At 32.7% G+C, this 27,113-nt stretch overlaps 1 protein-coding gene across 3 annotated transcripts in view; it reads right to left on the reverse strand.

The window, feature by feature from the left end:
• The window catches only part of LOC118197561 (uncharacterized), a 205,911-nt gene extending 184,134 nt beyond the window's left edge, over nt 1-21,777 (reverse strand). For 2 of the 3 annotated variants that reach the window (XM_085812350.1, XM_085812351.1), the window contains exon 1: nt 21,150-21,777. In XM_085812350.1, the coding sequence (XP_085668476.1) occupies nt 21,150-21,167 (18 nt within the window). In that variant the 5' untranslated portion in view covers nt 21,168-21,777. The remainder of the gene's footprint in view (nt 1-21,149) is intronic. The other variant, XR_015039991.1, reaches the window with a different exon arrangement.
• Nucleotides 21,778-27,113: the final 5,336 nt, after the last annotated feature.

A 27,113-nucleotide genomic window follows, 5' to 3' on the forward strand; every position in this document is an offset into this window, starting at 1 on the left:
GCATTCCATGGGAAAATAATTATTTAGATGTTTTCTATCATCTCTTACAGTTTGTAGAGTCTTGTTTAATATAACACGTATCAACAGAATTTCAGTGCAAGAAATCAGAAAATTCGAACATGCCATGGATTTCGCCATAAATGTTAAAAAAGCAGGAACAGCCACGAATGGCGAAATGATGTCAGACATTGCAGGGTATGACTCGTATTTCGAGCACCAGATCTGCAAGAATTTTAAGGCTGTAACAAGAGAACCTGAATGCAGCAGGATCATGCCATTTATTATACTACAAATATGTCCGTATAAATGGCGAAAATAATTTTCCCCAGTTAAGTGATCTCTCGTAGAGATGTTATCCTATGACCACAGAGAATTCTTGTTCTTTGTTATTTCTGACACCGATTTTTAATGAGGGGGGTGCATGTGTTAGTATGATTTTCAAAAACAAGAAATTGGACATCTCGGCGATATTATTTTTCAAAATTAAATTCCCGGATGTATTATTTTGTTCAAACTCGATAAGATAACCATATATTTATTCAATTTTCAAACGTACAAAACTTGATGGCCTCCGCTGGTCAACATGTTCTTGCACTGAAAGCTTTTGATACAGTAGTCTGAAAATCATATGAGTTACAAAGTTTCCAAGTGCAGCTAACGGATCACGTTTTAATTACTTTTACTAAAATTAATGTTAAGTAATATTTACAGGCTTGATGCCTAAATCATCTTTCATTCTAATCAGTTTAAATGAAATAATTTCCAGGTTATGCAGACTGAGAGGGTACATTCATGCGCTCACCTTCTAAATGAAATTGACAAGAATAACACTTTCAGTTCAAAGAATTCGCAGTTAAATTTTTAAGTAGGTGCGGTCGAAAGGTTTTCAGCCGTAGTTTTAAAATTGCTGAGTATCAGATAGTTAATTAAATACTTCTGATGATTCTAAATTCGTAATTTTCCATCTAAATTCCAAAGCTATAATCTTCCAAAAGAAGATATTAAGTAATAATGAGAAATTTTCAATCTCTTTTACTGTATCAAAAACGAAATACTATGACTATCAGAGGATATTTTCGACTTCAAAATATATTTCCAATTTTTCTAATGCTTCAGTTTCGAAAACAATTTCATAAACTTAAAACTTTGAGTTTGATAAATGAATGATCAAGTATATCTTAAGAGTGAAGAAGGCAAAAATGATCCCATCAATAACCATGATCATGCCCCCATGGAAGTTAAAATTAAATTACAGGAATAGACAAATCTACTGCATAAAATTTAAATGTGTAATTAATGCAAGCTACAAGCCATTTGTAATGAAATATGAAATGAATGAATTTCAGTATATAACATTTTAGTGTTTACTTTATGCGGGTTTTCTGATGTAGACTTATTAATGTAGTACAGAACTGAGTAATTACACTTCTTTTCATATCATCATTTAGTGCTTTAAGAACTCGTGTAATTACTTATTTTAGGTTTCTATTTTGAAAAAAGTAAATTTGGAACATTCTTTCAAAATCTATCTGAAATGGAGTCTCCTGTCAAATGATGATAAAGGTTAAGATTTGGGCGATGTTGGGCACAGGAGTACTTACTTCTATTCTGCTAAGGACGTCCTCCCCACTTCAAAATCAAATATTCTTTTGCCAAATTTTGGTTTCGTCTGGTAGGAAAACAACTTCAGTTTCACTGATTCGAACACTATAATTTAAAAACAAAAATTACGACGAATGATGTTATGGAAACAAAACTTCGAGTGGAAACTCACATTCAAATAACCGATGGTAATTCTATCAAAAGTCTGTACTCCTGAGCCGTTTATTTATTTACACGTTACTACAGGTCAACCGATAAGGTTTCTAGGTGCTCATGCGCTTGAGATAACGGAATTTTATTTTCCAGTGTATGGCACTTTCTATACGTTAAAATATTCTTTCAGATGAAATTATTAAACCACGTGATTTTTTTAACTGATTTTTTTTCAAAATGTTTTCAGATTTTGCCATCAAATAATTTTTTGCCACTTTCATCCTTTAGTTCAAAGAAAAACAGTATCTTTCACAGAAATATGCATACAATTTCAATTATTCTTTCCGTTATTTTCTTTGCTTACGCGTATCCCTTAGTACAGTAAATCTTGTCTTGTTCCAATAGATTATTTTCCACTCAATTAAACAAATACACATTTTTCGTAATTTGCTGTCATATTGCAGAATGAGAGTGTCATACATTTTGCTCTGTCTGCATCAGAAAGCTTCTCGTCGAATTAAGTCCTGTCATTAAAATACAAAACAGTGAAAAAGGTCCATGTTAAAAAATGAAGAAAATATGGCCATTTCTCTGTAAAAATGAATAGATTTTAAAAGAATGAGCTTTATTTCAAAATCAATGAAAAGTCTCTTTATCCACTGTTCTTTGCTAAATTCAGGTTATTTTATAACTTGATTAATTTCCAAAGGTCTTCGTTAGCTGTAATCTTACAATCTTAAAAAAATCAAACTAAGAAATATTATTCGAATTCTAAAATATCCGTTAATGAATATTCATTACACAGCAGCCTTGGATATAAGCGTGTAGAAAAAATGTGCTACGCTACATCTTTATTATAATATTTTTATCACGCGTCTCATGTCATCGAGTTCTTTTTTCGGTAACATCGCTTTTTTTCGGTAACACTGTGATATGAACAGCAGTATGCCCTGAATAGTTTTGCAGTAAAACTCCTAAGAAAATATCCACAATATTTATTGTTCAATAACTTATTTTGATGGTAATGAAACGTACAAAAATAATGGAATCGAATATTTACAAATGTTTGCCATATAAGCTCCTAAATAAATTCTTCATATTACTGTTATATCAATGACCCATACAAATTGTAATAGATGCCTAATTACATGTGTCCTTTCACCATTGAGAACACCCCATATTTCTACCCTCCAATTAATAGTGGATAGAAATGTTTCAGCTTTCATTTTATTGGATTGTAAAATGCAATATATTTTAGAGATAATTTCTTTATATTCTGATAGCACGAACTAATTATTTCAAAATGCGATTGTGAAGGATATGGCGAAGTAATTAATTTTCAAATATTGACCCGTTTCAAATAATAGAAAAATAAGAAAATTTTATGATTGCTTTTTTCCATGATTATGCTTTTGTAACTCATTCTCCATAGACGAAATAACCAGAAACTCTATTATTTTATTTTATACATAAAACTGTCCTAGATAATACTGGAAAACCAAATGTAGCTTTTCGAAATGTTTTATTTACTGAATATAAAGGAAAGTATTACTTTTTCATACATTAATTTGAATCCACGGTATGGATTTGAAACTTTATGGGTGAGAGTTTTGTAATTTTATCAGCTGTTTTTTTAAAAAAAATGGTAGATGATTTTAAAAAATTGAAAAAATAAGATAAAATGGCCATCAAATATTCAAATATCAAATATTTATCAATATAAATTAGTAGTTTCCATTTAGAGATTTGTTTCAATTCAGGAAATGGTTAAAATTTAAATTTAACACATTTTTACAGAAAATATGAATAAAAATAGCTATTTAAATAATTAATTCGTCTATTAAAATCGTTATAAGTCAGCATCTGTTATAAATTACTTTTCCAGTAAGAATATGAAGAAATAATGGGGTATATAACCTTTTAATTAAAATTGCTTAGTCTCTGAGTATGCTTAGTTCTTACTTCTACAGAAGTTTAAAAATAATTTTCTTTAAGACTTTGCCGTTCATATTCATTACACGTGTTTAAGGTTTTCACAAGAGAAATTACGTGAGTTGTTCGAAGTTTAAATGTTTAATAAATACTGCTTTAATTGTTTCAGCCGTTCTCTTTCAATTATTCAATTATTCAATTCAGCAAAGTTGGATGAAGGAATTTTTAAAGTTTTTTCAAAATTTAGATTTCGGTTATGATAAGTTTGTGATGACAAAACAATATGATTCTAAAAGAAAAAAACTGAAATAAAGCGAAACAGTATTTTCAACGTTTTCTCATTTTGCACTTATAAGGTATTTCTACCGCCTTCTTGGCATGCCTTCGTTGTGTGGTGGTCTCTACGCTAGGCGCGTATTCCAAAGGTCCGCGGTTCGATTCCCGGCGAAGGCGTTGCTCATTTTTCATCTTGCATGCTTCCAAAAGTATCTAATGTTTGAACACACTTCTCATAATTTTGATACTTATATATCAAAACAAAAGTCCCAAACTATGATTCTGAAAGTGTTGCTGCTATTAAAGTTAAAATAAGAACTTTGCGAGGGATGTTCCAAACTCAGTTTCAGTTAATTTAAATTAATTATGAAAACATTTATCTCCACCTTTCTGCAGCCTCAATAGCAATCATTTCTTGTAATGACATTTAATTTTTGCATGTCGATCTCAAAATCTGCTATACTAAATTCGTAAAACCTACATGTGTAGGAATTTCTTTCGAAAAAATTATTTTTCTCTTAGAAGTAAACTTTCAGAAAGATGACAATCGTTTACTTAACTGAAGTGTTCTTTTTCTATTATGTCCTTTATTATCTACTACTACTTTTAGTTTCTTTCCTAAAGCACTCTGAAACTATGATGACAACAGCTGTAAACACATAAACACATTACGAAGAACAGTAGCAAAAAGGGAAGCTCTGTCGTTACGCAGAAGCCAGGGAAATTTTCATACACATAAGACAAATTCAGGGTGGTTATAACTAAAGTGACTCTACATAGGCTTCTGTGAAGTCCATTCTAGTGGAGTATTTAATTGAAACTCAGATTTACGTTATATGAACGTTATATGTCGGGAAAAACTGCAACAAAATACTATATAATAGCTTAAATGCAGACCACCAGGTAAAAAAAACGTGCATAAACAACACAAAATGCACATTACAAGCATAAAACTTCGTTCATTGAGTATTCCAGTTATGTCAATCACATGTTTAAAGTGTTTTATATATTCAAAAGTAGCGTGAAGGGTTTCTTGAGGATCTGCAGCAGCATGGCCTGTTATGCTTGCTTTCAATTCAGGCAGAATCAATATGCCTTAATCCATAGACACGATCTTCCAAAATCCGTATAACCAGAAGTCACCGCGATATTAGTTTAAAAAACGAAAAAGCTTCTCAAACGCCAGTTTGAAAAATACTAGTCACAACGATGCTAGTCTGAGAAACTTCTCCAAATTACACAATCCTCTCCAAGCTGAGCACAAAACACTTTCTTCAGTTAATTGACCATTATGAGCATTCCACCATCTTACATTCTTGTTCTTGTAAGGCAGGAATTAATTACTGCTGCAGAAATTCGCAGAAATGAATCATGTTCTAACACCTGATAGAGCCTTGATCTATATTATCCTCAAAGAAAAAAGTCCAACATTGGACTTGGCAACAAACCCACACAATAGCCTCACGTAATTAGAATTCAAAGGTTTAAATCCAGGCCGACACTGGAATTTAGTGCACCGCAATGCTAAGATTGTGAATATTCACTGATTTACCTTGACCAACATTCACCTCGTTGGATCACAAAATATTTCAGGGGTATGTATTGTAAATGGTTATTCTTACCAAAAAAACGATGAGCAGCATGAGTGCGTTGATGTAGGTCTTGAAAGAGTCTTCAGCACCATGGAGATCTTTTAGAGATATCGTTTTGAACGGTATCGCAAAAACTTTTTCCCTGTTGATTAAGGAACACACAAATCCCTTGAAACTGCTTTAAGACAGCTTGAAGTATATCAGAAACAAGGTGCCTCTGTTAACCACTGTAACAAAGATTTCTTCTACGGCTTGATGTGAAATTTATTTACGTCTTCCTCTGGGAGCGCAGACAACTCCCCTCCCTTTTCGCATTTTGTCATCGCCTTTTTCAAACCATTCTTCTACATAGGCCTTTTCCACAAGCCTTTTACAAGTTGGTAGTCTCTCAGAACAGGTAAACTGTTACGGCAGTTCTAATAAAACAACTTAACACCGGTAAATTACTGTATTTCTTCTCTACAGACATTGTGAAAAATTATTTACCTTTTCCACAAGCCTATTACAAGTTGGTAGTCTCTCAGAACAGCTAAACTTTTACGGCAGTGCTAATAAAATAACTTAACACCGGTAAACAACAACATAGGTAAATTACTGTATTTCTTCTCTACAGACATTGTGAAAAATTATTTCACGACATTGACTACAGGTACTTGCGCCTGTCAGCAGTTCCTAATTTGCATAACATTCACTTTACATTGCATAAAAAACGGCATGGTCAAAATTGGAACTATTTTTTTGTATTGCAATTTTCTTTTTATCAGCTTCCTATATATTGTTACGGTTTTTGTATTGATTTATTTAGTTTGCTATTTTTAATATAATTGCTATTAAATTGTTTCCTTTCCCCGTGCAATACTACACGCGACTTATCTGAAGAGAAAGTTTCGCCGGAAAAATGAAAAATACAAGAGCACGCGCGTTTAATAAATATATATCTCGTAATTGTACGCTTTTGCTTTTCGGGAAAAATCGAGAAAATTCCAGAATATGCTCGTCTGTGATTTAAAATACATATAAAAGGGGAAAAACATTTCCATTCAGTAGTTGTTTTATGAGATTGTTTAGAAAACTGTTGTTGTTTACTGTAGTGAATTCGCATTAGCTTTCTCTATTCTGAATAGTTCTTTTGAATGATTTTAGTAGTTTAAAAGATTACTACTGTGAGATATTGCATTATTGCACGAATATCTGAGGCAATTTAAGCATTTTGTTTTATTCGTTGATAAAAGACTTGTCACTCAAACTATTTCCTTCCATGAAAATAATTACTAACCGGAGAAGTATTTGAATAAAATAAATCGAATGTGCATACAATTCTGGAAATATATAGTACGCGTTATATATTTTTAAAGAAAATTATTTTTATATTTTCAGAAAAGAATAAGTCTGGGGCCTTTTAATCTAACATTATTCGAATAAAAATATCGTATGCATTCTAGCTAATTAAAATGTGAAAAATCTCATGCTCTTCGTTGCATTTCTTTTTGCTCTCAGGCGTGTTTAAAATTCAACAACCTCTGTTAATTAATTGATTCTGAGAGAAGCGTGAAAACGTGGTTGATGACGGTAGCAGTGTCATTGTGAAAAATATTTGCTGAGGCACAGTTGTAATACTAGATTATGCATCAAAAACATAAAACAAGATGAAAAGTTGAACTTCATGATTAATAAACTTATTCTGGTATAACTGAAATTAGCCGGCCTTCCAATGTAAATTACCGTTTTATAAAATTCTAATATTTTATTAAAATTTTGGGAACCTTATTTCCAACTCAGATGACAATAACAAAATGTCTTACATTATTTTTCTATTCTAAGACGTCCTTACCATTCAACAACCGCTATTAATTAATTGTTCCCGAACGAAGTATAAAAAGTTGTTGAGTTCTCATATGGCGTCTCTGCTTGGAATATTATTTAAAATTAGATTACATATTGGAAGCGGAAAAATTAATTTTAGAATAAATTTACTTAAATATTATTAACATTATATCAGCCGTTGCCAATGAACTATTATTTTACTTTAAAACAGTGTATTTAAATTTTCCCTGCATTTTTGCTTTTTCTCGATGCTATTTACAATTTGAACGGAAATAACAAATTAACAGTGGGACCAGTTTGGCAAAATAACATGGTAAAAAATTATTAACTGTAAATATATTTAGTTTAGTTAAAGATTCAATGGTACTTTTCCGTTTCGCCGACCCAAATATCGCCTAGCAGACTTTGTTGGCGACAGCATGCAGTATACACGTAAAAGATGTTAACAAATGTTAGTTCTAAGAATTTTTTATTTTGAAGGCATAAATATTTTAATATGGTTTAAAAGTTTGTAAAAAGCCAATAAATAAAGACAATTTGTAAAAAAAATATTAATTTAAGAATTTACTATGCTTTCATGGTTCAACAGCCTCATTCGCCGATTCGTATCACGTGACTCCAAGTGATCTCATCTCACGTAAACTACGCTACAAAAATCTAATTCTCTCAGTAATTATCTACATTAATTTCAAGTTAAATCTTAATTTGGAATACAAGTTTAATTGCAACATTTTTTTCAATTCGTACGAATAGTTTACTTCGAAATTATGTAAAACCACAGTGCTTTCTTTACTTCGCTAGTGCATTCTCATTAGAATTGATGAATTTAACACTTTACCTTTTCTATATTTTCGTCTCCGGGTGAGCGGTGTGATCGCATCCTATTGACGTAATTACCGCGAATGGTCTTAGGGCATAAATTTAACTATCTTGTAAAAGCTCTATCTAATTGTATGCCAGTATTGAAAGAAACAATCAATCTGATAAGAAATGGCTGCGACTTGTTTTGAAAATGAAGCGTAAAAGGTTACCAACGAAGATATTCCGTTTGGCATCAGTTGTAGCATTATAGGCGACTTTAATCGTTTGCCCCGGTAAAACGGAAAAGTACCGATTTAATCCCTTAATCTTCAGACATTCTCCATTTGGATGTCGTTCTTATCTGCATAAGAATTGAATGAAATAATTGATTATATATATGTGTATATGTATTTCCAATGGCGGGCACTATAGGAGTTAGCCACTACTAAGACTTGACGCGGTGGTTTTATTATAATAGAGGTACCTAATAGAGATGGGCCACTGGAGCTTCCTGTGAAGGGATAGGCAGTTTATATCATGCTTTCTTCCGAGATCCTAGCCCGGGCCTTTCGGTGCGGCAACCAGTGTCACTAACCATTTTCTCGTCTGGCAGCTCTCTCTCTCTCTCTCTCTATATATATATATATGTAAGATATAACAAAATATAATAGCTGCTTTAAAAATAATTGGCGACCTCAAAATTAGCGATTCTAGATTTGGTGATCTCCCTCTAAATTCATATGTTCTTTAAAATTCGAGAATCTTGTATGTTATGTAACAACCTATAATGACCCGATCACAGATTAGCTCTACTTATACCTCAGACTTGGTATAAATACTCTTGGCACAAAGAACTACGTCATTCCTTTCTTACCTTCGCCACGGCTAATACATCCCCATCGCTTCGCTTTTTAACTTACTACGTCATTTCCTTTTAAAAAGCCAATGTAAATAGAAATTTATCATTTTTAATGATGACTGAATAAGTGTTTGCCAAATTAATTGGATACGCGTGAGAATAAAGATTAGTGATTTATTGAAATCCATTGGGGTTTCTTCCTGTCGATATTTCTTCCAAGTTCGTATTCTGTCGATTTTTTTCTTGAGTCATCTCTCATCTCCAAAGAATAAATGCTGCAAAACGTCTTCAGAATTTGCCTTTTATCGATTAAGGAATTGTAGCAAACTTGGACATGTTATAAGTTTTTATGTTTAATTAAACCAGTAATTTTTTTATTTTGTTTATACTATCTCTTCTTATGTCGTCTCACTCCCACCAGCACGCAAATTAATTAAACATATGTGTGTAGGGTTCTAAAACTTGGAAGCGGGTCTTTCAACACCAACTGGTTATGAAGTGGCATCTCACTGATACTTAGATACAAAGATATAGTTATACTGATACAAAGGTTTAGGTTCGCTGGTCGCCATCGCTTGCTGAAATACTGGGTGTGGAATCAACGCTTAACAGGTACATGTCTTTTTGTATTTAACATTTAAATACAACAACTGATGTAATTTCCTAAGAAATTATCAAATAGAGTAACAAGTTAAACTATTAGACCACTTCAAAAATGTTTCATCAGATGCACAAGGCTATTGTCATCAATGCAGCGTTTCTCGAGGTATAATAATTGCGTTTAGTTCAGACTGTTACGTTAAAACTAAAAACATAAGGACTTCAATTACTGACAGAGCATATCCAATCCAAATGCATAGTTCCCCTTTGGTGATATGAAATGTGTATTTAGAATTAATAACATACCTTCTTACCCTTAACAAGATTACCTCATTTGGCGTGCTTTAACATCTAATAAATCAAATAAATATTATTCTACACATCAGTTTAGGTCATGGTAGTCAATTAAACAAATGTAGAATTGTTCCACGTGTGCTCCTAAAACTCTTCTGATATGCATTTCGTTATGAAATACTATTTTTAGACATTCGTGTTAGATCACAAGAGCTGGTTGCTCTGATAATACTCATTGAGCGTGCACTAAGTGACTAGGTATCCAAGACTCCAAACTTGTATCTTGGGAGAAATGAGTTGGTCTTTACAGACTAAAATTGGATTTAATTGCTGTTAAAGCTAATGGATTTAATAACAATTAAATCTAATGGATGTAATAACAATTAGAAAACCACACGGTAAACAGATATGAATTTTTAATTAAATTTAGAATAAAAATTAATGTGAAACACGTATTGACATTTCTCAAGATTTCGTGTGTCTCTTTACTTGTTTATTTTTTGAAAGGAATATTTATTTTACATCTCATATCTATATCCATTAGTCTATTAGTATAAGGAGTATCATCTCAAATAATTTTTGTAAAACACAGGTCTGAGTAATCTTCGAGTTGAGCACGATTAAATAAACTCATCTTTACCCCTTGCTGCACTATATTAAATTAAAATAAATAACCGTAATATAAGAAATAATTTGTGCTGCATAAAAAGGAATCTTACTTATATGTATTTATTGTAAATGTTTTTAAAAAAATCCACTTGAAATTTTCTTGCGGTAAAATGCATCAAATTTAATCTTTAAATGCGAATAACAAAAACAGTGAGGCAAATATTCTTGTGACCCATTGTATAGTAGATACGAATTTCATTTTAAAATCACGTGTTTACAACAGGAAGCGTTTAGTGTTTAATATGCAATATGCCTAGCCGTTATTTCTGTGCAGCTTTCATTTTGAACGTCAGTACGATACATATCCAGTAACCATAAGATTATATGCACGATAAAAGAGGCCGGATTACCTGTTTAAAGGGCAAAAATTCCGGAAGGTGAAATTGTTTAAGGAAAATTTTGCGAACGTTAGAATTTAGCGTGCACCCCTCAAAAATACAAAACGCTATACTAATTGTTAGGTAGTATTCCGCAGCCAACTATCTGGATGATTTTAAAACGTTGATTGCAATTGAATTCGTGCATTTTTCAGATGTTGAAACATTTTGAGGCAGATGACGATATCAAATGACACTCATTTTAATACAGCGCAAGAAGCATTTCAAAAGGATGATTTTGTCTTCCGTCTACTATTTAACTATTTAATGACAAAAAGATATTTGCTTGAATTCATTTATGCGGAAGGGTAAACCATCACACTGCGCAGATATGCAGCACTGAAACCTTTTATGCTATCTAGAGTAGAATGGTTCGTTGAAAAGGTTACAGTACAGTATACTTGGAAGAAGGGTCTTACCCCCCGGTCAACCCATGGAGGTAGGAAAGGGAGGAGGGGCCATTCCGCGCTAGAAGTAAAGCACTGCTTTGAAGCTTGGGTCACCAGGCGGGGTGTTCTTTGTTTACATTCAGAAGCTCGCTTGACAAGATTCTGATAGTATTTCGACACACGACAGTTCCATAGAAATCGAAAAAGGGACACTCTCGCATGAAAGAAACATTCATAGTGTGATGGATAATAGCAATTTGTATAGTTTACTGACATTAACGCAAAAATCACATCTTGGTTATTTTTCGATAACTAACAACAGCGATTTTGATTATGAATTTGTTTTATAAAACTCTAAGCTGTTGCACTACAAAAATACAGATTTTAAGAAAATAGCTAAAAGAGATCTGCCAAAATTTATTTTCTAGAAAATTTGAAAAGTTTGAAACTTGATGGCTAAACGTAAATATAAAATTATGTATGTTAAAATGTTTGTAATTAGGCACATAGGTCAGATTAAGTTTTTATTAAATAGAGTAACGCATGCAAGGGCTATCTGCCTAAAGAGAGACATGCCATCGTGGAGGAATTTTAAAGAAAAACTGACCTTTGATTGGGTATTAAAAATAATACTTATAATTTTCATTCAAATTATATTCATATATATTTTTTATGTAAAACTCTCGGGTGTATGCTACATTAGTGTAAATTACTTTACACGAAAAATATAGTGAATGCACAGAAATTAAAGATTTGCACATGCCGGAAATGATAAATAGGAAATATGTACGGGTATTTATCCATGTGCTTGCAAAAAGCATGTATCTGCCTTTGACAAAATACTTAAATATTCATTAAATTATTTATAAATGTATTTGAAATGAAGAATTTATTCACTTATAAACAACTGTGAAAGTACTGTGAAGAAATCTAATGGTTAAATGTATCTAATTTATAATGATTATAAATGTTATCTAAATATATAATAACCTTAATATTGAATTGTAAACATAATTTGAAATCTTGTTGACAAATACGTTATAAAACTATTTAAGCAAGAATTGTTCGTATTGGAAAGCAATCTGTTAAAAGGTATTGTAAAGCAAATGCTATGAGATGCGCACTTAAGAACGTAATAAAGAGTTTTGGAATATGTATTGTTGAAATGAAGGGTTAAAAAAAATCTGATAAGTATAATTAAAAGAATTATTCCCTTTACATTTTATAATAACTCAGTTACAAGTTTTAAATAATACTTTAAAAAAAAACTTATTTTATTCCCTTTCAGAAATGTTCAGAGAAAGTCAAATACTATTTAATTCCTAATAATTCTCTAATTTAAAATGAACCGAATAGAGCATTAATTATAAATTGACTTACATTTTTCGATTTAAAAGAAGCCAAAAAATCATGTCATATTTAAGAAAGTATTTTAGGAAGAAGCTCTATAAATAGAAAAGAAATAATGCACAACTTTAATATTAATAATACAATAAACTTTGATCTTAATTTTTGTACCTTAACCGAATAAAACCGAATTACCTTAATTTTTTTTTCTAACGTAATTAACGAAAATTTGTGAAAATATTTCATTCAAATTAAACCATTCTGAGAAAACTGTCCTGTGAAAAGTATAGCATTTAATTCCGTTCAGAATGAAATGTTGTTTAAAAATATGTTGTTTTCACATACTTAGGACTCTGAAGTGTTGTAGAAAAAGAAAATATATACATTTATATGTATATTTGCGACGTAATTACAAAATATTTACACCCGAACGCGTCAAATCCCATAGAACTCAATGGTAAATGACCCAATGTTTTGGTCACCACGTAGGGATCGCCGGTGCTTCAGAGCAGGGTACGGAGAAACTTGTTTAGGGCGACTCCTTCTTACTTCCTACCTCCATGGGTCAACCCAAGGGGTAATTTTAAATGCACGCAGTTTGGGTAATAGAACAGAAGTTTATGTCGACCGACTATCAGTCACCAACAAAGGGAACACTGATACATCGTAGTACGCCCCCAGTATTGACCAGTGGTTGCCAAAGTCCCAAGGACAACCTTTGATATCTAACCATGTAACTTTCTCACAACCAAATGGCAGACAAGACAGTGCCAGTACGGTCCTTGCCGAGCCTGAACCTACCACAGAATAAACGATGGTTCTAGTCACTGTGAAGATTGATTATTTAACCCAGAATTCGAGTCTGTCTAGGTACGAATCCTATTCAGAAACGTCGAGAGTTACCCCCAGTCTCCCCCGAGGGATGAAAGCGTGAAAGGGTTACCTAAGAAAACGTCGAGAAAACATCACGGACAGAGAAAGCAGTGCAAAAGTCGTATAAAATATCGTGGGAAAAAGAAAGGGGGCTATAGAACATAGCAGTTCTAAAATCGAGGTAGAAACATCGTATAACAGGTTTTTATATGACGGTGTTTTAACACCGCGAAGTTTGGGAACCACTTTATTTTTCACAATATTTTCTGTCTTAAAACTACTATATTTCCTTTCTTCTTTTGTTTCTCCCACGACAAGACAACTTTTTTATCTTGCGTTGTTATCTCCGTAATGTTTTCAGTAGACACATATTAAAATTAAGCAATTTAGTTCAAAATCATGCAAAATTCAGACTCAGATTAACGCTGTGTTACAAATAAATCGAACATTTAATTTTTCCTAATTTTAAACTCGAAACCAAAGAGCTTCTATTCCAAAAAAAATCAATTAATGCAAGTATAGTTTAGCTTATAGATATTATAGTGATGTACGTCAAAAACATTGCGGAGAAAACTTCTCAAGGCAAAGTGTCGTCGTACAAAACATCATGGGAGATAAGAAAGCAAAGAGAAAACATCACAGTTCTAAAACATCGCAGCACAAAACATCGGCACCGAATAAAAGCGGTTCAAAAACATCGCAGTTTCAAAACATCTTTGTCGAAATATCGTGATGAAAAATGATTAGCACAAAATAAGTTCAAATCACTACATAGCAATAACACCATAGATATGCGTTTTAAGATTTAACCATAGATAAGGCTTTAAAAATTCGAATATTCACATAATGATTTGTGAGCGCAAAAAGAAATTAGGAATATTTTTTTCTTTCATTTTTATGAATTAACTAAGAATTTTTTGCTGAAAAGATAAGAAGGAATTTTAAGCTTTGAAAAACTTAAAATGAATAGAAAAGTAATGCTAGGTATAGCAGTTAATAGAATTTTGAACATATACAGTTAACTAATAAAGGCAATTAATTAATTATCTCTTTTTATAGAGTATTAATGGAAAATATAGTCTGAAATGCTTAGAAAAAGATGAATAGTTACATGTGATTAATTCTATGAAAAGCCTTAAAAGCATTTCTTTATTGGAATAAAACCGAAAAATTTTCATTATTTGGAAGGAACACAGCTTGCGCAATTCTTCCACGTGTCTGGATTTCTTAGAATTCGCCGGAATTTTTACGCATATCAAATTCGTTAATGACATTGTTTCCACTCTATTCCTGTCGGAGGAGTTAAAAAGAAATTTTTACTTGGAGTCCCATCTTTCGTCTTTCAATTAGGCACTAAAAATTCTACTGTGTTTACTTCAATAACAACACTTTGCAAAGTTTGTCCTGAACACAGATGAAAATGCAGTAATAAGAATATTTTAAACTTATTTTGTGCTAATTTTTCCTCCAACTATGTTCACTTGTTTGCTCTTAGTCAGCGCGAAGTTTTTTCTCAAAAATTATTTACTATTTTTGAATGAAATATATATGCATCCTAGTGATTCCTGAAATTGAACCATGACGGTGTTAGATATTTGAATTAAAATTCACCAATAATATCTTTCTAAAGCATATTTCAGTACTAGGCACTAAACATTTAATCGCATATTTAATATCTTAATGAAAATGCGAGTTAGAAAATGGTGCATAGTGTCTGGAATGAATATTTTCTGTTTCGTACATGTGTTAAAGTATAACAGCTTTTCTTTGAAATTTATTCAAGCTATTGAAATGAAAGTTGGAAAACTCATTATATATGATTCCATTTCAACAGAAAACACAGTAATAATTCTAGAAATGATATATTTATTGAACTTATATATCTAATTTAGTTTATTTTTGAAACTTACATGGTACTGGAAGATTATTTGTGAATTTATATGATATTGCAATAGATTTCTTTCTCGTAAACAACATTCGAAAAGCTTACCGGAGCATTCAGCGTGCGCGTAAGGAATATTTAAATTAAGATGTTAAGAATTTCGCTCACTGATTTAATATGGATCGTTCAAATATATGATTGCATAGCTGCAAGTATGCTTAAACATAACTTATCTCACCGAAGTTAGTTCAGAACATATTCGGTTCGAAAGCGAGGCAAATATTTTAGCAGGCATTGCGAAAGGATGGAAACTTGTTAGAAATATTTCTGGAACATGAATTATGGATTTAGACAAAACAGGAGCTCTGTCGCCTTCGACTGAAAAATCAATTTTCGTGTCAGAAGTTATGCAAAATATTCAAATCTCATTAAAAGGTCCTCTGCGAAAATTTTTCTTGCTGCATTTATACGAATTCCTTTCTTCCTTTCAGAAAATAAATGTATTGATAGGTTTTTGACAAGTAAAACTACGTTTTATTTTTTAAATGCCAAGGCATATAGAACTCAAAGTTTGACATAACGTTTAAATTTCTAAACATAAAGAAACATTATGACATTTGGAAGGAGGGATATAAATGTATTGATAGATTTTTGACAAGTGCCAAGCTGTTTTCTTTTTTTTTTTTTTTTATTGAACAGGGGTTTAGCATGCAACACATGGTTCTAAATACGAAAATAATCATGACATGTGAAAGAAAAGCAAGAAATCAGTTTCAATTATTCTAAATAAAACCAGTGTGAAAATTCATCCTCAGGAGAATGCTTCATTTTCGTAATTACTTGGTGAAACTGTACAAGCCAAAAGCCTCTAAAGGGGTACAAGCGGGTACAAGCCAAGCTGTTGAAAAATTTCCCATTTTTAATTTGCATCCATAGTATTTGTTTTGCTGATATAGCCCATTCAAATGCAGTTTGAGTATACAGTTTTTATTGAGATTTTACGGAACTTCCAAGACCGTTGTCGGACACTTATTACTTAAAATAATTTGAATTCATCGGTCAATTACCCATCTCATCATTAACAAGTTTGCATTGCCCAGGTTCAACAAAGGCGGCAATTGATACTACACCTGAGGTAAAAGTGTACAGAGAGTTACAAATACTTATTATTTTTTCTGAATTCTAGCCTGGGCCAAACATTATGGCAGGTGATACTGTAAACCTCACACCGAATAAATGAACTGAGGAGTAATAATATAACTTTGGCAATAGTCCAATAAGTCGCTGGCAAATAGCTGTTTTGTAATTACCAAAGTAGTTGTCCCTGAAGCTGAAATTAATTGATTGTTATAAAATTTTCCAAGCACACAGTACGTCGACTTTCAAAATTAATAATGCACATTAATACACTTTATGTCCACATCTGTAATCATTATCCATACTTAGAACTGTAAGAAAGATCGTGTTTTACCTTACTGTAAATATATTACAGAAACATTACACAGAATTTAACGGAACTAATTATTTTCACAGTAAAATCTCTTATAATGAAGGAGATAACATTGCAGTGAGCTATTTCTCTAGCGTATTGAAAGAAAACTGAGGTAAACGAAATATCCTATCATAAAATATAAAAAATAGTTTTCCCTCTTATATCAATTAACAGTTAGCAGCAAGAATCGGCGTAACGTGATTGCAGACTTAACTGCCATTCTTGTTTAACGGCTTTAAACTTCAATTCTTTGGCATGCTCTATTTATTATATGGTTTTCCATGTTTAAGGAAAAAGAGCTTCATTCAAATGATGAGAAATTTTTAAAAGGTGTTGCTCAAAGATAAAAAGTATCGTTGTTGATAATTTCTTTTCTTTCCTAATATTTGCAGAAAATTTAATTTCTAAAGTTTAAGAATTAAATATAGGTTTATCTTTATTTAAGATTAATTATAATGTCCATGATTCTGATTAGCCATTTTCTGTGTAGTTTCAGGAAATATAGGGTCGTATTTTATAAAGAATCATTCTACTGTAAATAAATTCTATTCATTCTAAACGACAATCTTTAATTCCATGGAAATCATAGTTTCTGCATAAACGTTTTTTTAACATGATTTACAAAGATGTACATATGCACTCAGCTGCTAGATTTAACATCTAGAAGCTTCAGTACATTAATTACTGCCAAATTAAACATATGCTAAAACTCCAAATTTGCAGAGAGAAATTGCACAGAATCTTTAAGTAAAAGCAAATTTGTTGCGACATTTCTCGCAGTGATGAATTTGGGCATTTCCTGCATATCTAATTAGCTTCGTCAACTGCAACTACTTTAATTCCTTTAATGATGTCCTCAGCACGCTCAGTGGACGTGAAAAACAGTTTTGAATTTGGTAATTTTGTATAACTACATTTAATATATAAGCATCTAGTAAGATTAAATTATAATTTTTCGGCACGTTATGCTCATCGTATTTCCACTAGTCAGAATATGTGCGACTAATTTATAGATGAAATGTGATGCAGTGTAAAATATTTCCTAACCTAACATTTTTCGAAGAATATATTTCGGGCTGAGTAATGATGTCGTGCTTTTTGTCACAAATAACTACAACTTAAGCACTAATATATTTACGAAGAAGTTGTAATAATTCCAGTACTGATTATTAATATTTCAAAAAATATCAAGAACTTGAACGAGAAATTACGTTTTTGAAACTACTGGAATACTTATAAGAAAAGCTTTTTATGCCCATCTTATTTTCTTGCAGGCCGTGAACACCATTTATTCTATCTTCAAGTCTTAGAAAATATTATAAGATATTTTCTCCCTCTTTACCGAGCACCTTGGTGGTGTAATTAGAAAGAACGTAAGGTTAGCAGTCGGAATGTCCGGAGTTTAAATCCCGGCGAGAGTATTCTTCATACTTCCTGTTCCTAAAAGTTTCGAAATCCCTCTCTAAGTAGCGCTCTTCAACTAAAATGCTGGGTGATCATTCGTCATCACGATGATTTTACAGCTGTATCCTCTCCTTCCAATCACCTTTTCAGTAGGTGGAGAGTGTGAAGTTACTTCATAGTGAAATATTTTCTTCTTAAGAGAGAAAACATTTTCTCCCTTTCTCCCGTAAGGAGAAAATACTTCACTTTCACTTTATGCGTGCCTTTGTAATGCAATTAATAATACATCAGGTTAGCAACTGGAAGATTTGGAGCTCGAATCCTGACTATGGCGTATCTGATTCTTTATGTTTCCCGCTTCAAAATAATTCTAAATCTGTCTACAGTGTTTGAGTTATTCTTTGCCTGAGATGTTTTGCCCTAAAATACAATGAGTCGCTTATTTAGTATTCCGCCACTATTTTACCTCTTCCGGTCTGCCACATTAAAAGGCAATGTCAGAAGATTTATTGTACCACCGTTTGATGACCTTTTCATTTTCTTAGAATTCGAATTATGTCAGTGCCGTGAAAGTAGCTAAATATTTTTATATTCTGGCATTAAAGATTAAATTAAGAATTTTATAGTGTCATCTATGGTTATAACTTGAGAGATTAATACATTGAAAGAGTAAGGTTAAGCCTCACATATCCAGAACTTCTTTCAGCATCTTGTCCAAAAGAGATTTGAACATTCATATACATTATGAATATTGTGAGTTAATGCTTTAAAAACAACAAGTAAGTAACAATGAAGTATATAGTAATGCAAGATTTGTTTTTAATGGGTATTAAGAACCCTCACTTCTACTATTTGAACCAATGAAAGTAATTATTAATGTAGTAAATTTACGATGAGAATATTGTTTGCTACAATCAAAAATGGTGTTTTTAACTAATTTGTCTTGCAGCATGAATAGTAAATGCCGCAACAGTATAATATAACGAAACTTAACTTGGTGTAAAAATTTTGAAATCACTAGACTCACTTTTGAAAACATCAATTTTGAATTTTGACTCACTTTTGAAAGCATCAATTTTGAAATCACTACGTGAGACTCATTGATTTCCAAGCCGCCACAAAATTATGTATGCTGAAATTGAGAAATGGTTACGATAAATTAGTTTGGTCAGTGAAACCTTCCATTCTGAAATCTAAATGGTACAGAAGGCATATCTCAATTTTCTTCCTAAATTTAACTTTCGCAGAGTTTGATCTCATCGCATTGATTTAACTCAGAATTTTTTAAATCTAACTTTGAAGATTCTGTACTTCTAGGCCGCAGCCATTTCGAGAGCAGTCACCCAATGACAGCATCTTTCAGCAGTTTACTCTTCTTTGTGACAGCTTTTTTTTCTGTTTTACTTTCCCAAACATTTTCATGCCATCGAGAAATGTATGTCAAGAACTTTTCCTAAGCCCTTTTGGGGGGATAATTTAATGTCACTCAAGCCCTTATAAAGTATTTCTCCCATGAATTAAATCAATTTTCAAACCAGGATGCAGCATGGGTAATTTAACAGTTTTTGCATATTCCTTATAAGGTATAATTAAATTATATTCTCTTGTGGATACAAACACTTCCAAATACTATAATATCATCTGATATCACTACTGCTAACTGTCGCATTTTCGTTTCCATTTTGTAGTTTTTTGATTGTTTTAAGCTGAAGCTTGTGATAGCAATTTCCTTATCTCTCCTCAACAAACATGAATTATTTTTCGAAAAGGCCCAGTTAATCTATAATCCGATTAATTCCCTCTCGTAAATCGAGAATTGAATACGTATTACAAATACTACATAAATGCTAAATAAAGCAACGAAATGCTATAAAATAATATTGCTTTTGAGAATTTATAAAATAAGTAAAATTAAATGCACTAAGAATGAACAATCATACTTTTGAAAACTGAGAAATTTTATATGATGCAATGATACGAACAATCAATAAAAATGTTCTTTAAAAAAGTGAAACATAATAGAAAGAAGATCGCATAAAAATATAAATGAGAACAGAAGTTAATATTACAAGAGTGTAAGAAGGCTTTTACTATATTCCTTCGGTTATATCTACATATATACTGTCCTATAAATATAGAAATAGGATTATGGATTTCTCATTAAATAATCAGTTCAGATCAGCAAGAAGAAACACAGATTACAATTAAAACACCAAATACAATTAAAACAATTAAAAAACAATTTTTACGATTAAAATTATAGTTTCTACGTAAAATCAAGCATTTCAGCCAGCAGGCAAGAAGGCAGGCCACCGACTCAATCACCTGTGTTAAGCAAGCAGAATCCATGGATTTACTATGATTTAGCTAATTCCTAACATTTTTAACTGCATGATGGACCAGGAAAAGAGATTCATCCAACCAAGTAATTTTTCTCTTTCAAATCTGATGAGCCCACATCAACAGCAATTTCTTTTTTATCCGTGATAACATAAACATCCTCGACAGTTTCCGATTGCTACCTGTCTCTGATTGCTCTGACTACTACCTCTTCGTTGCAAATTCTGTCTTGCTCTACGTTCCCGAATGCGCGTGTAGTGGGGTACTAAGAGGCGTTGTAATGTGACTACTAAGAGGCATTGTAATGTGACAATCTATCCAAATATCTATCTAGAAATCCTTAATTAATTTACATGTGCCCAATATTTACTGGCTTGAATTCTTAGTGATCGTACATTGCGAATTAAACCCTAGCATCAAGAATAATTAAATATTTGACTTACCCAATAACCTACATGCATGAGACTTGCGGAGACACATTTCTTTTCTAATCTCACATTTATTTTATCAAAAACACATTTTCTGGATTAAATATGGAACACTTATCACACACATATAAAATATCAAAATATCATAACTTAGAACACAAAACTTGGGAACCTAAAATGGAATAGTAGACGAAAGCAGAACACGTGTCCGTTAGCTAACAAATCAAATCCAGTTACATCACATATATATGCAGTCGAAATTTTCTCATATTAATTTCGTGCTGTGCACGCATTATTATTATACACATACAAGCTCTTTTTTTTTAACTTTCACATTCTTTAAACACACTTAAAATAATCACGTGGTCACACATCGCTGGTAATACACATTCTGGAGTCGAACACCTATAGATAATCTGCTTGAGATGTTTTAGAACATTACCGTGGCAGATGAATTCTTAAGCTGAGCATTTTCATCTAAATATATCGCATTCTTTTAGTTCTGCTTCTTTTTTATGCAAAAATCACGACGGCATTCCATGTGCGAATATCAGGAATGATGAAACTCCATCAGTGAAATATGCAGGAACACGAACCTGCACGACGTGCGGCGTCGCTGATTGCTAAGAGACAGCTGGTAGGACACGGGCGAAGAAGGAGGGAAACCAGTCTGACCGGTGCTTATATACATACGTGCAGTTCCGCGATTAAGATTAAAATTGTGATGCTGGCAAGCTGCGTGGTGTGAAAAGTTACTATTCTCACAGCGCGTTATGATGCACCTGAATTTTGCAAGCACTGTTAACTGTCGTTCTACTGTCTTCGGGTTGCTACAGAACGTTCGTTCTCTCCTCTGTTATCTCTTTTGTGCACCAGCATTTTCCAAACGAAATTGTCTTTACTATCTTGAATGTTTTTAGTCAACAGCCACCCTTTACAAGTACGATGTTCTGCTAGAAAATGTGAGCTATTTAAGAGATTCTGGAACCGAGCCTTCTTGCATCCACGACCGTGCCTCTTTCAAAATCATTCAAAGCTTTTGTGTTACATATTCTCAAATTACTCCCATAGATATCTCTTATTAAGATGACCATGCCTCTAATAAGGATATCCTGGCTGTTACGTCATTATACGTCAATACCTCTATTAAATATTTGTGGGTTTAATATTTTGACCACTAAGTGTAATGGCGTTTTTTTAATCTGTATGATGTAATACTTATTTAGAATGTATTTTAAAAAAAGAGTTTCAACATTCAAGACAGAAGAAAAACTCGCCATAGCAAAACATAATATTAGCAAAGCATTAACCTTGACCTGGCGAAGATTTTAGTCAAGACCCTATCAATTTCGATACAAAGAGGTAGAGGACCATCTTCATCAGTAGCAAAGAAATCTAAAATTAAAGGAAATGCAATGACCATTAAAGAAGACATTTTGTTGTTGGAAATAGCATTAATAACCTTGTCTTTATCAATTTCCTCCTTCTGATAGTTACAAGATTGCACAGATTCTCCAGAATTTCAATTTTTATGCCATTCTTTTCGCCTACCAATAAAATCCATGGTTGGAATTTTGAAGATTCTATTTATAACATTAAATCTTGGGGAATTTATAATATATCTTCTCAGTAGAGATATATCGGCCAAACTAAAAGAGCATTGAAGTTTCCCATCAAGGAACACGAATCTTATGTCCGAAAAGCGGAAATTAAGAAGTCTTCGATAGCTAATCATAGTTGGAAATTTAAATATGGTTTGGAATTTTTATCTGAAAAAATGATCTAAAAAGCATATTAAATTGATTATTTGGATTTTTTTTTCTTTTCGCATTCACAAATATTTATCTTCCTTAGTTAATGACTTTAATTCCAGTCCAGTTCTTCCTAGATCTTTAATATTTCAATTTCTACTTTTTCTACCAACAAATGGTGCTACTTTCTCGTACGCTTTACTCCTTTGGCTTATAAACACAGCCGTGGCTTTCCCTTTTGTGAATTTCTTTATCCCTTAATGATGAGGAATCTGTACCTGTGTGCCTTCGAAATTGATAGAATCTTGAATAAAATGTACACAAGATTGTTTCTTTACTAATTTTAAGCAATAGCATAATCTCGTATAATTATTTCCTATGCGTTCTCTCATGTTTACCGCATAAGCCCATAACCTTACTTGTAACTTAGTTATGGTATTAAAGTAATTAATTTTATTACATCTTTTCCATTGCATTAATCAGTACCACATCATTGCATCATGCCAAGCATATTACTTCAAATCACAGCATTATATCACAGTCATTCTTCTAGTCATTGTATTTTATAATTACGAATTTTTATAAGTTTTGAAATGGTCGTATAAAAGTTATATTTGTAATAACGCACGACACTAACAGAATAGCGCTTGGAGTATGCTTCAGGGCATAATTTACGTATTTATGGAGTAAAATTAAATAAACGATAGGTCTAAATAGTTGAATAGCGGCCTCATAAATGTTAAACCACGGCTTAATTACCACATAACACGTGGAAATTTTGCATTGTTATTACATTTACGTATTATGTTCATTCCATCCTTCAACATTTAATTTTTTAATTCCTGTTGTTTTCTTCATTATAGAATAAATATATACGGCTATTTTTAAACGATCTCTTATGTCTAACTATAAATGAGCTTTAAACCGATTATCTAAAAATTTTTCGAGAAAAATCCAATAATTGCCGCAGAAAAAAATTCTTGAATTCTAAGTTTATGAATATGTCGGAAAGACATTGTGATATAATAGTGCACGGAAATGGAAATTAAAGTTTTGTCTTTATAGTGTGGCACTGTGCTAGAATTACACTCATGTCCATAAATTAAGGATAATTCGGAGACACACGGAAATCGAACTCTAAAATAAATATATCACCTGTAAAATCACTACACACATCTTCAAGAATCATATGCAAATTTCAGGAAGTAACCAGATGACACCGATGGTACGTCACAATGATGAGAGTGTAAGAGAGTGATACATAAGGAATACAGGCAAAGAAGTAAAATTGTTCGCAGGCGCTTTATAAGCATTTCAGTGCAATAACCGAATAGTTATGACACAAAGGACGCATTTGGATGATTTTTACGTGGTAGAATCATCGGCCGTCTGGAATGTGGGCGTACCCAACTGGAAGTATCAGACGAACTTGGAATTGCCCAGAGTGTCATCTCCAGGCTTTGGCAACGATTCCAAGATGATGGTAATGTGAGCAGACGTTACAGCACAGGTCGCCCCAGAGTTACAACGCCAAATGAGGACCGGTATTTGGCAGTTACTGCCAAAAGAAACAGGCGGAGCACAGCCTCAGACCTGTCTCGTCAGCTCTCTTCAGCCACTGGTACGACAATTTCAAGGCAGACCGTGTAGAGACGCTTAGGTCAGATTGGTCTATATGCTCGTAGACCTGGCAGATGCGTTCCACTTACTGCAACTCACTGTCGCCTGCGGTTAGCCTGGAGTAGAGAGCACGCATTGTGGACACCGCAACAGTGGGCTTGTGTGATGTTTTCCGACGAGTCCAGGTTTAGCTTGCAGTCTGATTCTCGCCGGACTTTCATATGGAGAGCTCCAGGTACCCGTTACCACCAAGAAAACATCATTGAACGACACCGTTACGGTGGTTCAGGAGTACTCGTTTGTGGTGGAAATATTCTGGGTTCCAGAACTGACCTGCATGTTCAAATTGGAACCATGACAAGCCAAATCTATCGGGCCGTCATTCTGGAACAACATGTACGTTTGTTTCGGGGCGCCATGGGTGCACAATTTGTGTTTATGGATGACAACGCCTGTCCTCACCGTGCAAACATCGTAAGCGAATGCCTTCAATCCGGAGGATATCACCCGTATGGACTGACCAGCATTCTCACCGGACTTGAATCCAGTAGAGCACGTGTGGGACATGCTTGGCCGACGAGTTGCAGCCCGTCAACCTCCTCCTACATGTCTACCGGAACTTCGGAGAGCACTGCTTTTTGAGTGGTGTAATATCCCCCAAGATCAGATCGATAATTTGATACTCAGCATGCCTAGGCGTTGTACGGACTGTATTGCATCGTCTGGGAGACATACAATGTATTAACCATCATGCCAACCATGTAATATTGGTTTTTTGTAAATAGTTTTTTTTTTTTTTTTTTTTTTTTTTTTTTAAATTTACTCCAGGGAGAAAAAATCGCTAATTTTTTTAATAATGTCAAACATATAGCATCTGTTTTTGCTCTTTACCTTTTGTTTAATAAATAAGCTTTACGAATAAGTCAAATTTGTTTTGTTTCTAACTCTTCCTTTGCCTGATTTTGCATTATCCTTAATTTATGGACATGAGTGTAAATTGCTAGTCGTAATGTAAGAAATCATTACATTTCATGCTTAGTAGTAAAAAATATAGGTAATTCTTAAGAGATAGTAGAAAACTACAACACATTTGTTATTTTTTATAATGGTTGCATAGCCCAAATTAATGTCCAAGAATAAAACGAAGACGGAATAATTCTAAGCTTACAAATTAAATTTGTACCCTGAACGTATGACGGAGAACAATATAATGTTGATAGTAAAAACAATTTATAAATAAATCAAAGAAACACACGGAAACAACACAGAAATCAAAATTGTAAAACTAAAACTTAAAATTGAATTCTCATAATTTCCCTGACTTTACCAGGCAGAAAAGTCAACCGAGAAGATTTCGGTGCTGAGTCATTCTAAATGTTATTGTTTGAGAAGCTAATGGAAACGAACGAAGGGAAATCGAATTTCTTCTGTACCTAGAAACTTTCGAATCGAATCGAAGATTGTTCAAAGCAACGGAGAAGAGAAAACTCTACTGAACAGAAGAAAAAAATCTTAAATAATAGCTTAAGGAGCAGAAATGAGGGCGTGAAGGAAATCGTAATTTTGAGGTTTTTTTTTTTTTTTTTTTTTTTTTTTTTTTTTTTTTTTTAAGTTTAATGCCCCTTTTCCTAGCTTTAAGCTAGTTCTGTTTCTTACAGATGTAACGTTAGACACCAAAAGGTATCTTTGAAGATGCATTATGAAGGCAATTGTACTCATAATAACACTATTTCTTTCCATTTTCCACCACATATGAGAGAGACCTCAGAATCGCTTTTGGAAAGATTGTCATCTAGTTTCTTCAGAAATTCACTTCTAAGATTTAGTGAAGGTGATTCAGTAGAATTAATTTGGTAAGCTTGGTATCCTCAATATAGTTTTTTAATCAATATTTTGGCTGTCCTAATCGTTTATTAAATTTCATTAAAAGACTTATCATGGTAAAAGAAAAAATTATATCATTTTCCCTCCAATTTATGTTAACCTAAAACAATTCCTTCCAGAGCGCATTTTAAAATTTTCCTTATCTATGAGTTGTCCAGCATCACAGAGAGAATTAAAAATGATTGAATTATGTTACTCTTATCTTCAGATTACGATTTTTATGCCTTAGTTAATTTGCCTGAAATAGCTGTAGAATTATCAACAAGTTAAAAGTTGGTTAAAATCGGCTATGCTTAAAACGAGACACCGTCAGAAATAATAAGAATAGTGTTTGCTTCACTTCGCAGGTTTCACATTTGTTAAAATCTTCTCACATTTGTTACAATTTTCTTAACAAGATTATCAATAAAAGTAAAATTAAAGTCTTAATTGCTAAGTGCCTGAAAATGTAAAAATAAATTAAAACCTTACATTATTAGAATTAAAAGATGGATTCTGAAAATGAGTGTTATTAATTACTTTGCTGCACTTTCAGCTATGTCACCATCACACCTTCAACAATAAAACAACAGGCGTCGCTGTCACGAAACATAGTTTTCTCTTGTGCAAAAGGGATTCCTGTCGCAAAAGCTGAAAAATGTGAAGTACTTTGGTGAAGGAAATGAAATAATTTAATAATTAGTTTTGCTGAAGATGGCCTTCAGCGGATTTGCGAGAAAAAAGT

The sequence above is a fragment of the Stegodyphus dumicola genome, chromosome 3 (assembly GCF_044657685.1).
Source record: "Stegodyphus dumicola isolate Sdum_Otavi_A_Nest chromosome 3, ASM4465768v1".
Taxonomy (NCBI): Eukaryota; Metazoa; Arthropoda; class Arachnida; order Araneae; family Eresidae; genus Stegodyphus; species Stegodyphus dumicola.